The 13,571-nt window shown below is 38.1% G+C and overlaps 1 protein-coding gene across 1 annotated transcript; it reads left to right on the plus strand.

The window, feature by feature from the left end:
• Positions 1 to 7,511: 7,511 nt before the first annotated feature.
• On the plus strand, positions 7,512 to 11,197 carry LOC114456439 (B2 bradykinin receptor-like). Its single transcript, XM_028438176.1, has 2 exons — positions 7,512 to 7,615; positions 9,850 to 11,197. Exons 1-2 carry the CDS (start codon positions 7,596 to 7,598, stop codon positions 10,883 to 10,885), a joined length of 1,056 nt encoding a protein of 351 aa, XP_028293977.1. The 5' UTR covers positions 7,512 to 7,595; the 3' UTR covers positions 10,886 to 11,197.
• The last annotated feature ends 2,374 nt before the right edge of the window (positions 11,198 to 13,571 follow it).

The raw sequence follows: 13,571 nt of genomic DNA on the forward strand, positions 1-13,571 counted from the left end.
TTTTAGCCCTTAAATGCATTTTGATGTATATTTAGATTGTTTAGAAGTACAGAAAAGTTCAAATTAGTCTCTTCAGGTGCTCCGTTGATATCTTTATATTCTGTTTTGGTCATATTTTTCAATCTGTTTCGATTTTTCGATTCTCTATTACGTTTTTTGAACAATAACGTCACAGTATTTGCAGCGGAACTGCCAAATTAGGACATCGACTCCAGGTCCAACACTTCGAGCAATCCGCCATTTTTATTTCTCGCTTTTATTTTGTAGTCCAAGCTCAAGGATGCCGAAGTTACGAGAGTTTAAGTCAAAATGTTCGGTTGTTGGATGTAGTAACCCACACGCTTCAGTACACCGTCTCCCAGCATCAGAACCTTTTCGAAGTGCCTGGTTGAGTTTTATTTTTCACGGAAATGTACCCACATCTGTGGGTAAGGTCATTTTTGTGTGCGCGAAGCACTTCAAGGATGACTGCTTCAGCAACCTCCGCCAGTATAAAGAAGGATTTGCCGAAAGACTTTGTCTGATTGAGGGTTCAATTCCTTCTATCTTTGGAGACGACGAACAGAGCACTTTGGTAAGCTGTAAATAACACTAAAAAGTGTGATAATAAGTCCCTGTCATTGTTTTGTTAGCATTAGCAGTTGCACCGTCTTCATATGTTAGCGCTGTGTGCTCGTTTTAGATCCTTGATGATATGGCCTACGTGATTTAATTTAAGTCTAAAGTTTTCATTAGTCATTTCATTTTGCCGTTTTTTGTCTCCGAAAAAACTGTATTAAAATGCATTTCGTGACGTTATCTTTACGCTAGCGTTAGCTCGGCGCTTGTGTTTGCTCTCTTGTTAACATCCATATGAAGACGTTGTTCTGCAGGTTCATCATCATTTTCATCTCACTCCGCCGGGTCCGACTCTGACTCGAACATGTACGGCTGGATGGACAAGTCTTCCGTTTTTGACATTTTGTAAATAACGTGTGAATAAAAAGTTTCTGCGCCGCTACATAATCGCATCTCTTCTATCAAACTACAAAAATGGCCGAACAGGGCGGATTTGAACCGAGTCTCACCTCTGCAACCTGGAGAGGGGGCGGGGTATGAAGTGTCTCATTCGCATTTAAAGAGACAGCACCAAAACGAGTTTCTCTTAGAAGCACATCAGAAAAGGGGTAGAAAAGGGGCCTGTGGAGCTATAATAATGAGAAATTCAGACCCAAGCATTACAGTTCCGCTTTATATAGACCACAACTATGATTTATATGTAAAAAGGAAGGATTTAAAAGCATGACGTGTCTCTTTTAAATGTTGTCATCACAAAGAATTGTGGGGCAGCTTTAATTGGTCTCCTTTGGTAAAGGAAGCATCAGTGTTTCCGAGACTAAAGGAGGTTATAAAGGAAGTATTGATCCTCCTTTCCTTAGCTTTTAGAAAATTGGAAAGCTCCTTATCATGGTCACCACTTTAACACTTCCGGGGGTTAAGGAAAAGTGGATAGGAAAGGAGATAGGAAGGATTTTTCAGATGCAGCCAATGTGTTTGGTTGTGAGTGATTGGCTCCCTCATGTTTTGCACCCAGGTGTCGCGCGTTCCCAATCAAGCCTCCCTCACTATTTAGCTGACTGCTAAATGCACAGAATGATATTTGGTTTATTCTGTCACGCTGGGTGGTTGTGATGGTGGAGGACCCAAGCACAGAAAGAGATGGAGACAGCAAGCAGGCATAATGTTCATAGAACCAGTCCATATTTATTTTTCAAACAAATCCAAAAGAGGCACAAGGAAACCTGGGAGCAGGGGATAAAAACACTGCAGCACCTGAAGACATCCAATAAGCCATCATTCTGTGTCTCTGCAAACTCTGCAAGTGTATCTAACTGCAGACACAGGGTACAGCTCAAGCACAACCTCTACAAACCAGTCCCCACTATAAACCACACAAGCAATTTTTCAATGCACTGAGCCGTTAAAAAAAACGCAAGCAATTTTTCAATTTAACCTCAAATTTAGCAAGGAAGTGGAGGGTTTTAGGGTGAGTAAAAAGTAAAAAAAAAGTGGGTAAGTATTGCAAAGTTCCCCAAATTTGCCAGAAAAGTGGAGGCGGTAGCGGTTAGGGTTAGTAGCAGTGGTTTGTAGCAGCTGTGGCTGCAGCTAGACCTTTCTCAAATAGTGAGGAACGCTTGATTGTAACGAGCCACACCTGAGTGCAAAATATGAGGCCGCTAATAACTCAACCCAAACACACTGACGTCACTGGGAGGTGGAGACATGAACAGGAACACCCTGACAAATACGTACCAGTATTTACTTTTTCAAATTTCTTTTGATTCTATAAATAATCTGAATATATTTTTTGACATTTATTGCTTTATGGGTTACATGACTGCAGTCGGTTACAGCTACTTGACACCAGACACCATGTGCTGGTGAGTCAGTATACACATTACAAACAGAACAGTAACCACAGCACAAGCTTTCAGTCTTTACCATCTACACAAACAATGAGGACAAGCAACACAGCTTCAAATCACATCAAGGAGTCCTGTTCTAATAAACAGCAGCTGGGATTTCTACTGTGTTCATCACTACTTGGTTACTATTTTTATATTAGAAGAAAAGTAGAAAACAACTTTAAAAATAAAGCTGTTTTTCTTTGAAACATGGCCTTGGGTGTGTGCTTGGAAGCTCCTGTAATTATTTCTGGCACTAAACAACAATCCGGAAAGAAGTGTTTGTAGATGCCGCAATTATATTTTACAGATACTGTAAAGAGTTTTTTTTTTTTTTTTTTTTTAACGGCCAAGAGGTTGTTACTTTTTGTCTCCTCTATTTTATAACACACAGGTCACGCCACAAGCCAAATGTTTGAAAGAAAAGCCAATAGCGTCCAAACATTTGTCAAAATAACAAAGTTCTCCTAACAATGCAATTCCTGTAAAACATCATGAAACTTATAGATTTGGGGAACTAATTATTGCATAACCATTGAACCACTTTCCTCATTTTCCTTGGTGAAATACACTTTGTTAATCTATCCTGGCAAAGCAGAGAGACTTAATTTTAGAGTGCAAAACAATTTCAAAACACATCTTTGTGTATGTAAAACACCGTCTACCTTCTTCAGTGCATGGATGTGCACTATATTGCCAAAACATATATTTGGATACTCTCTAGATAATTAAATCCAGGTCTTTCAATCTGGTTAGGTGTGGAGTCTAGGCAAACAATCACCCTGAAATGCAAACTGCTGTTCCAGTTGCTTGTGAGTCCATTCATGAAATGTAATTTCCTTCAATAAAGAGTGGTGGTAATGCATCTAAATGTAACCTTGTTATCATCATTCAATCAAGATATAATGTACTAAATTTATGATGATGATGAGAGAATTTCATACTCTCAACTTTGTTTAACAGTGTTGGGTTGTGTAACAAGTTCTAGGTTTGGGCGATTGGGCGATAGCCACACTCGGGGACTGAGGAGACGGTTTAGAGGGTTTTATTTTGTTCACCCACATTCAGCGCAATTTAACTTTCAGACGCTCTCTCTCTGGTACGCTCCTTTCGTACGCTCCTCTCTTGCGTTTCTCCCTGGTCCCCTGCTGCTCACTGCTTTTAAATACAGGTAAAATGATTAAAATGCCCCGCCACACCTGTGTTCAACCATTCACAAGAGCCATTCCCACGCACGACTTCTCCTGCCCCTCCCACTCCGCCACCACACACCCCACAGGTTGGTACCTCCTTTTACTATGTTGGATATAGAACCCCTAATGCCAATTACGTAGATTAACTCAGTGGTTCTCAAACTGTGGTGTTCCAGGATCCCCAGCGGTCCTCGTGCCCTGTCTTAAGGTTGGGATACACTGTGTGATTTTTTTCAATCGTTGTACTCATGTGCAGAGCCCTAATGTGCGCAGCTCACGATGCATGATCTCACTGCTCACACTATACGTTCATACACAACACGTTGGGGTCTTGTTTCCGGAAGTGCAACGTACAAATTAGAAGAAGAAGAAGAACACTGAAGTGTAGCCATTAAAACAGACAAAGAAGAAAAACCTGGAAGTGGAGAGACACTCGCAAATCTCAGCAAAAAGAACTTTAAAAAAAAAAAGACGGCAATGTGATGGACCAGGAGCTGGCTGGACAGACGTGGGCAGTACAGTCCGTCAATTTTACAGCGGTCCTACGGTGTTCGTGCATCCGCAGTGTGAGCGGTTAAGGTAAGCTGGTTCGTGGCACTGCTTCAACTGTGAGATACCCTCACGAGGAGCGACTGGATTTCAAACATGATTGAATTCTTTACAACCATACTCATTGCTGATCAGGAGCTGGTCATGAGGTGTTCATCGCTTCCTGTGACCCCATGTATACTACACGATGCACAACTCACGATTTAGCTGAGACTAGTACGATCCCAAAAATAGACGCACGAGTCGAAAATCGGCTCTAAAAAGGCTTAAAATCGCACAGTGTATGCCCGCCTTTAGGGTTCATTACAGAAGTACATGACTACATATAAGGACCAATGCACCAATAAAACAAATGTTAAATGTACAGTATACTGTATGCAATAAATGTGCACATGTTTTTATTGGTAATACATTAAACACATTTTATGTTAAATACAAGAGTAGGCCTAAGGTTGTGTACTCTTTAGGTTCCTTTCTACTAAAAAGAGCCTACATATCTAAGTTGAAGCATAGAAAAAAAAGATCTTTCCTATGGCATTTATTAGGGGTACAATTGGCAATAAAAAAATCTCTGTTTTTGACCAGAGGATTATGAGGGGGTCCTCAAAAAATGTTTTCTCCTATTAGAAGTCCCTGGAACCAAAATAAGGTTTAAGAACAAGTGATGGACAGCTCTACAAGATGTCCCAGAGACTACAGGACACACAGAGAAACCTGCATGAGCCCATGGGACCGAGAGCCTAGCGGCTAGCCCAACGTACGCCCACTAACTCAACCACCCACCTGATCTGATTTTTGCTAATGGCATGTCTGTCTAAGCCAAAAATGCATTTAGAACCAACAATGCAGAAAATGGAATGACTCCATCCTTAAACCACATCTCAGACTTTAGTTGATATTTCCGTTTTTCTTTCAGACAACTTATGGAAGCTGTTTCAATGAGGTTAGGGTTTCAAAGTGCAGCTGAGTAGAGAGGGAAGTAAACACGAAGTCATTTTCAAACACTGTTATGGCTTGAAAGGCTAAATACTAATCTGGTATATCAGAGTACAATGATTAGTTTGCATTAGATGCATGATCAAGATGAAGGAAATTGCCACAAGCTTCTAAGTAGATCTATAATCACTCTTTATTATGTTGGCAGTTGCTCCAACACAGCATGTATAATTGGTGTATTGGATTCATATGAAAAGAATAGAGCATTTACTATTTTAACTATAGCTTTTCTAGCTCTATATTTACTAGCTTTTCCACATCCTTCTTTCTAGCTGTCTTGACACACAGCCGTACGTCTTTAATGACTTCTGCACTAACCGTTGAATTACTGCAGGTTAATGGTACAACCGGGAGATGGAATCGTCACAATTCTGAATAAGACGATAAAAAAAAAAAACCTTTCAACAAAATGTCTCTGAAACAGAAATATATGACACCTTATTTAATTCTGGGTATTGTTGTTGAACAAAGGTAAAGGTTCTATATCAAAAGCATTTCACCTTTCATCAAGAAGGAATTAAATTACTTTTTGGGAGTCCAGGGTTTGCAATAATGAGCCATTAATGTTGGTGTAATATCCTTTGAGCAAAGTTGTTGCATAACATTTGCTTCTTTGTTTAGTCAACCAGTTTCCTTTTCCTTTTTAGCTGGCATTCATGGAAAATCCATGGACAGAAAATACAATACCCTGTTAAGTTAACAGAGCAATCAATCTAATTTGTAAGGAATAAATAAAGCTCCCATAAGTACGAGTTACATTCTAATCTTTTTAAGAAATAGAGGAAGAGGAACAGAAAAATGGGAAATGCCTTATTTGTTACAACAAGACAAAGTCTTGTGTTTTGAAAAACATGTTTTTAAGGTTGTTTGGGATTTTATAAATGACAGACCTGCGTTCAGTCCTGGGTGTACCCTTGGGATTAATAAACAAATGGTTTGATCACTAATGAGAAAAAACACATGAGAAAGAGAACTTTATATACGGGAAAGTGCTAACTGCTTCTTTTTATATGAATCCGATACAGGGACGGAGGGTTTTGTGATCATATCATACGTAGGAAAACGAGCCTTGTGACAGTTCCATAGCCAGCGAGAAAGCTCATTGAAAATGTTTGATTGATAGCTTTAGAAGTTTCGAGGCATAATATCCCCAAGCCCCCAAAACAAGAATTATTCATATTCTCGAAGCTACGCAGAAGTTATTTGTGTTGTTGGGTTAAAATGCCAGTGTCCTAGTTTGCAATAAAATACTTAATTGAAACAAGAGTTTGGTTACCTTGAAAATCATACTTTTAGTCATGAAAAACAGATCAACTCTATACATCTACGTCTAAAGTTCCTTTTCCCATAAAGTATCGCCTCAAAATAGTTTTTACGTTCATTGCAGAAGTATAAACAGAGGAATTACAAAAAGAACTCGCTGTATTTTGACAGAGGGAGGAAAAGCCCAAGGAAACAATATAAAAGCTCTCCATAGATTTTCCTTAATCCACACCTCAAAAACCAGGTTTGTAACTCAGGAAAAAAAAGCATGTTTATGTGAGGTTTGAAAAAAATAAATAAATGTGTAAATTGCTGTTTAATATCAACAATTCTTTGCTAACTGTTTTACAAACCCTTTGAATGATTAATTTGAAATCAACATATGAGGCATTACAAATCAAATCAAATTCAAGATCATTGAAAATTTGGAAAAATTAAAGCATTCCAAATATAGAAAGATAAGATAATGTAAGGACAATACTATATTATAATGGTTATTTATTTGATGATACATAAACTAATATTATACAACATGAAAAATCACAGGTTATTAGAACACAGCAGAGCCAGGATTTTCAGGAGGAGGAGTTTCCACCTTATGAGTCAGAAGGTGAGAAAAATTCAACTTGCCTGTTTGAAGCTGACGTTTTACAAAATGTGGAATTGCAAAGGAAGGAGGAATCATAATGTTTAAAACTTTGGCCCTCTGAATGATTCTAAAGGAATGTATATCACTGTAGCAAAACTATAATAATTTTTTTTTTTTCATAATTCTGTCCCTTTAAAGACTATAAGTTTTTGTGTAGTTTCATTAAATAAACACCCGATGAAGCTGCCCTCCCTGGATGACAAAGCCAGATTTCGCTGCTGAAAACCAAGACAAAAACATGAGACCCATCACACCCACATCAGCCCATCATCAGAGACTGACTTCCATCTGGTTTCTGATAAGTAAAGTTCCACACCACCAGACTCAATTAGTTCTTCCCTTGGGAAAAAAACTTTTCAAGTCATCTAGAAAAAAACTAGCCTTCCCTTTTGTGCTGACATCAGCATAAATTATGGCTTACTTTAAGAGGAAGTCAAAGGCAGACAGACCAGTACGGTACTGTTAACAGTGTGAAAGAGTATCTGGACACACTCAGAGGAAATGACTCTTCAACCTACAAGGTATGACTAATTGTAATGTATTTTGATTTTGTAAAATGTATTTTATACAACCTTAACACAAAAATGGGAAAAATGTTTTGTATTCTGAGGAAAACATAGTGAAAGAAAACAAAATAAACTTAGCTTTCCTTTGTTTTAATTATGAATTGCATTTTCCTTTTTTTATATTTGTTTTTAATTTGTTAAGTTATTTACAATTTCAGAAGATGCTTTTAAAAATAAGAACTGAACAAACTATTTTGGTAGTTTAGTGTGATTTAATTTCTTCTTGTAATTGCATTATTTACAAAGCTGAGACTTCTCTGTTTAAAGAAAACAGATTTTTTTCTACTTTAAAACAATTAATGCCACGTCAAAGAGTTACGCTGCAACAAGCTGGTTTACAACAGGGTCTGTTTCCATGCTGCTTTTGATGCTTAGAGTAATAGTTCTGTTTGTATAATTTTAAATGCCATTTGTGGAGAGTTGTGTAGAGAAACTTAAAATAAATGTGATAGTTATTGTATAAACATATTTAATAAATGCTTTAAAACATTGTGTAGACTACAACACACTGTATCATAAAATAATTTTTAAAATTATATTGTTATTGATAAGATATATTGTACTGTTAAATTTTTGTAAATTATCAAATTACAAGGATATTGCAATTAAGTTTCTGAGGTCAAATATGTATCAAATATGATTGACTGGTAAGTACGATGAGGTTCAATGCCGCACAAATAAACACTATGGTGCAGCAAGTTATGTAAATTTTTCAACGTATGGACAGAAGGCGTGTTGTCCCTCGAGAAGCGGCGGAGCACTGTTACGCTCAGGATTGACCCCAATTCATTTAGCTGGATCAAATTCCCTCATTATTCAGGGCCGTGATTCAGTAAGATAAACCTGCCTGACAGAAGAGGCAGAAAGGGAGCCGGCAGTGATGATCCTCAGTACAAGTTCATTCAGACATCTCACAAGGACCACCACCGTACCCCAGACTGGTGCCCAGCTGTGCACCTAAGTTATTTATCTTTTCATGGTTTGTTTAAGAAAGTGTATTTGTACGGTTGCCGTACGGACAACCCCCTGTGCTATTGGTACGTTTAAGAAAGCACACATCTTAGGGTTAGGTTTAGGGTTAGGGTTAGTCTTAGTCACATAACCTAAACTGACCAATGCCTAACCTATCACGTGATCTAAACTGGCCAATGAGGGGCGCTGCGTATGGATAGAAGGTCCGTATATTTATACAGCTACCAAATAGCCACTGCCTTTGTTTAATAGGGATGAATAACTGTTGCTTTCTGTTTAGTTAAGACTCCCACGAAGGTAACACTTGTCGCTAGTTGTGTTGGGATTGAGGAATGTTCCCTGATTGCATTTTCTTGTGTTGATGTCTCATGGTCGAGGGTGGCACAGGCACTGTGTACATCTTATAGTGTGGCACATAGAGTAAGCTGCAGACGGCAGCTCAATGGTGTGTTCTCTGAGTTTGCACTGAGTGTAGATGTCAGAGAGGTGTATATTGAGCTTTTGCTGCCTTTTGATTGTGAGGTGTCATTGTGGGGTGTCTGGTCTTTGGGCATCTTTCTCCCTTGGCATGGTGAGGGTGCGCATTCTGGTCCATGGACTGGTGTCACGATCTGAGTTTACCTCCGTACTGTGATTATAACCCTAACCCTAACATAATCCAATAAACAAATAAAACATGCATCTGTTCACTTTGAAAAGGGCGTCAAAGAATGTAGACTGAAGTAGAAACAACCTCGCTCTCCACTGCCTTTTTTTTAACATTTACTTCATTCACATCTGAAGCCATAGTACATAAAGCTGACATGTTAAACATGAGAGTGCGAAATAGAAATGTTGTTACTGTATGTGTAAACCATAACAAATTCCTTTAAGAAATATGATTTTGAATCTGTGAGTCACACACCCAAAGTCTGTTTTCTAGTCGCTTGCACTAACAGAGAAAGCTGCTTTGCGTTGTCCAAAGGTCCTGATTTTTAGAGAAATGCCTACAGTGGTGGGATCAAAATTCTTATTAGAGTTAGCGTGAGGTGAAAGTAAAGTGCAGTGCAAAGCCTATATGATTCCTTTACAAATACAATAACTGTAGAGAATGAATGAATCCTGTATTTTATAAAGAAGATAGTAAAAGCAGCAGCTTATAACACTGATTCTGTCACATACCTCAACAGGAATGTGAATTTGTCATTAACAACTGATGTTTATTTAATCTTTTACAGTTTTCCAGATCTCAATGTGACGCTACTGTATGAAGAGCTCAACCACACCAATGAGTCTCATTGTCCGCACTCAGAAGCCTGGGAGTGGCTCAATACAGGGCAGCCAGTGTACATGATGTTCATTGCAGTGCTCGGAATTGTTTTCAACACTTTTGTCTTGACAGTGTTTTTCCTGCAGAAGAAGTCCTGCACTGTGGCTGAAATCTACCTGGGTAATCTGGCGGCTGCTGACCTTGTCCTTGTGTCCTGTTTGCCCTTCTGGGCCATCAGCTATGCCAATGATTTTAACTGGCCTTTCGGTCAGTTCATGTGCAAAGCTGTTAATGTAGGCATTAAGATCAATATATACTCTAGCATTTACTTCCTGGTTTTGGTTAGCATAGATCGCTACATAGCCCTGGTACATCCAATGTCACATGGAAGAATGCGTAAACCAAAGTATGCCTGGCTGGGGTGTCTGCTAATGTGGGGCTTTGGTTTGATCATGAGCATTCCCGAATTTGTCTTCCGGGAAGTAAACTATTTCCCAAAGTATAACAATAGTGGTTGTTTTCTGTACTATCCCAGCAAACATTTTGCTGTGGGCTTTGAAGCAATGTTGACAGTGTTAAATTTCATCATCCCCATCTCTATCATCTTGTTCTGCACTGTTAAGATTATTCGGGTTTTGAGGACCAAGATTATGTCGAGGCTCAACGCTGACAAAACAAAACATAAGGCCACCACTCTGATGCTGGTGGTCCTCCTGGCCTTTCTCATCTGTTGGATACCTTTCCACTTGGTCACGATTATGATCTGGCTCCTACGCATTGAAGTTTTAGGAGGGTGCTACATTACTAATGTCGTGAACATCTGCAAACTGGTTTCCAACTACCCGGCCTTCTTTAACAGCGTTTTGAACCCAATCCTCTACGTCATTGTGGGAAAGAACTTCAGGAAAAAAGTTTCAGATCTTTTTAAACAATGCGGAGTAACAAAGACGCCGCTTTCAGAGCGTGAACATTCAAACCTGTCCTCAACACAGAACACTTTTTAAACAACCCCTTGAATTCACAAGCTCACACTGAAAGCATGTCACCGCTGACAGTTAAAACAGAGTTTTTGGTCACGTTTTTTTTAACATATATAAAGGTAAAGTTTCTTGTTTAATTACTGCTGAATAAGACATGAGACAACGTAGTTTCTACACAATACAAGCGATGAGCTGAGCTCCTCTTCTGCAGCAGCTGTGCGCATGCATGTGAGTGAGACGGAGCACAGAGGGGAGGGGCGAGAGGGGTAAAGGCAGAGCCGTTGGGGAGGCTGCATTCAAAATCATGCTAACTTTCAAAAATCACCTACCCTACCTTTAAAGAACTGTCAGTAATGACGTTTATGAAGATTTTTTTTTTTTAACCAACGTTTTTTTGTGGAATGCCTAATGCGGCCCAGCCTCACCCAGACTCTGCCTACTGTGGCCCCCAGATAATATGAGTTCCAGACCCCTGATTTAAATCATGTGTCAAATTGGGTATTTGGTATAATGTAAATTGTATATAATGTTGTATAAACTTTCTTTAATGCTGAATTTATTGATACAATTGTGTGCAAATTAGAACTTTTACAAAAAACCATTTTCTGGTCACTCTGGTAGGAAAAGTCCCAAGTGAACACATTTTTGGGCAGATTTGGGCTGTTTTTGACATAATCAGTGGATTTGTCACAATGACTGTATTGGGAAGATGACAATTAGGAACAATACTCAAGTAGGATGAGTTTCAAGCATGCTCAGTTAATACTAAAAGTTTAATTTGCCACAAAAACAACCCCCACAAATTACACCATTAATACCAGCCTGAGCCTGACCGTACAATCTGATTGTTGTAACTGAATAGAAACTCATAAGAAAAGATGTTTTTTCTGTCTTTGGTCCAGATGTGATAAACCTGTACAATCTATAGCTCTGGTTTGCTGTTCTCAGCTACCAGCTGTGGCACCTGGTGTGGCAGTTTTTCTCAAATGGGGGTATGTGTACCCCTAGGGGTACGCAATAGTACTACAGGAGGTACTTGAGAGAAAGTTGAAAATTAGCCAATAAAAGCATTAAAAATATGGGGACTCTTGTATTTTTGGTTAAAAATTATCATTATAATATGATCTTGATCAGAACATGAACAGAAAGGTTCAGTCTTTGTCCCACACCAGGCGAGAGATGACCAGAAATAATAAAAAGTGTAGAAATAAATCTATTCAGAAGCCACTAACTGTTTTATTCCACTTATTTAGAAAATGAGATTCTTTAAAATGTGTGTTGACTCTCATTCATTCCATGATTCCCTCATTGTTCTTTATCATAAAAATATAATGTCAATGTTAGATCTAAATGTGAAATGTTAAAACTGAATCTAAATGTTAAATGTTACATCTAAATGTCACGAGTGAAACTAAATGTTTAGCTAATGTGCAAATGCACCGGAAGTACCAAAATAAGTTTCTGTAAAATGTGTGTTAATGTTAACTCTCGTTGTTTTTAAAGTATTCTGTGCAAAATGTTGTATCTGGACAAAGGGGGTACTTAGATTTAGAAACAGAAAGAGAAAGGGGGTACTTGAGTTTAAAACTTCTATAATCACTGTTCTACTGCTATAGTCAATCAAAAAGGCTCATATCTGTATATTATATATAATATATGTATTCATTACAAATATATTCAGGTTGAATTCAAGACAATTTTACAAGGACTTCTAAGAATGTATGTGTTTAGAAACATATTTCCCAAGATATATATACTTATAGATTTTTTTTATTTTTATTTTTTTTTCAATTAACTGCCAGTTTGATCTACTGATCTTGAAGAGTGTGTGCTTCTGATGTATTGTCTCTTGAGGAAAAAACTACTTTACTAAAAAGATTTACTAATGGTGGTGGTGGGGGAGACAATAAAAACTGTACCCTCATGAGACATTTGTCTCCACATGTGGAGCTAATGTGTTCACTCACTGTGGGCTGTGGGCATGGGTACATCCTTCTTTTTCCTTAGGACAAAGTGATTTTATGCCAAAAGAAATTTACAATCACACCATGAGTTTCTTGGTTTATTCTTGCCTTTCCAACAATACCACAAGTTTTTTTTTAGAATTTTCTTTTTTATCCAAAATATGTATTTATTTTCCACATTGTGAATAAAAAACCTGATAAACATATTATGTCTGTGCAGTCACTGTCTGCATGACTATCAAGAGACATACTTCTTCCATTCATGTGACAGTGTATTGTGATGTGTGCATGTATGTGTGTGTGTGCTGCGTCATTGTGTTCTACCTGCCTTTCAACTCTTTTTAAGATAAGATAAGATCATCCTTTATTCATCTCACAATGGAGAAATGTACAGTGTTACAGCAGCAAAGCAGGATAGCAAATGAAACTCACGCAGTGCAAAATTAGATTTGATAAAAATATAAACATTCAGAAAAAAAAAAAATGCATCATGAATTAGTTGAAGAGCCAGTAACATCAACATGTAAGTCTATATACAGTGTATGAACACTGTCATGCACACAGTGCATATAAGGATGGACAAGTACACAATTGGTCCCATAAATTATTATTATTTACATGAAGAATGACAGATTGGCATTGGATAATAGCCACGTGTCCTGGTGAACAATGATGACTTTTATGGATAACATTGTCATTTTGCTGAGAAAAAGATCCACGTGAATGCAAACCTGAAAAGGTGACGG

Source organism: Gouania willdenowi, chromosome 22 (assembly GCF_900634775.1).
Source record: "Gouania willdenowi chromosome 22, fGouWil2.1, whole genome shotgun sequence".
Lineage (NCBI taxonomy): Eukaryota > Metazoa > Chordata > Actinopteri > Blenniiformes > Gobiesocidae > Gouania > Gouania willdenowi.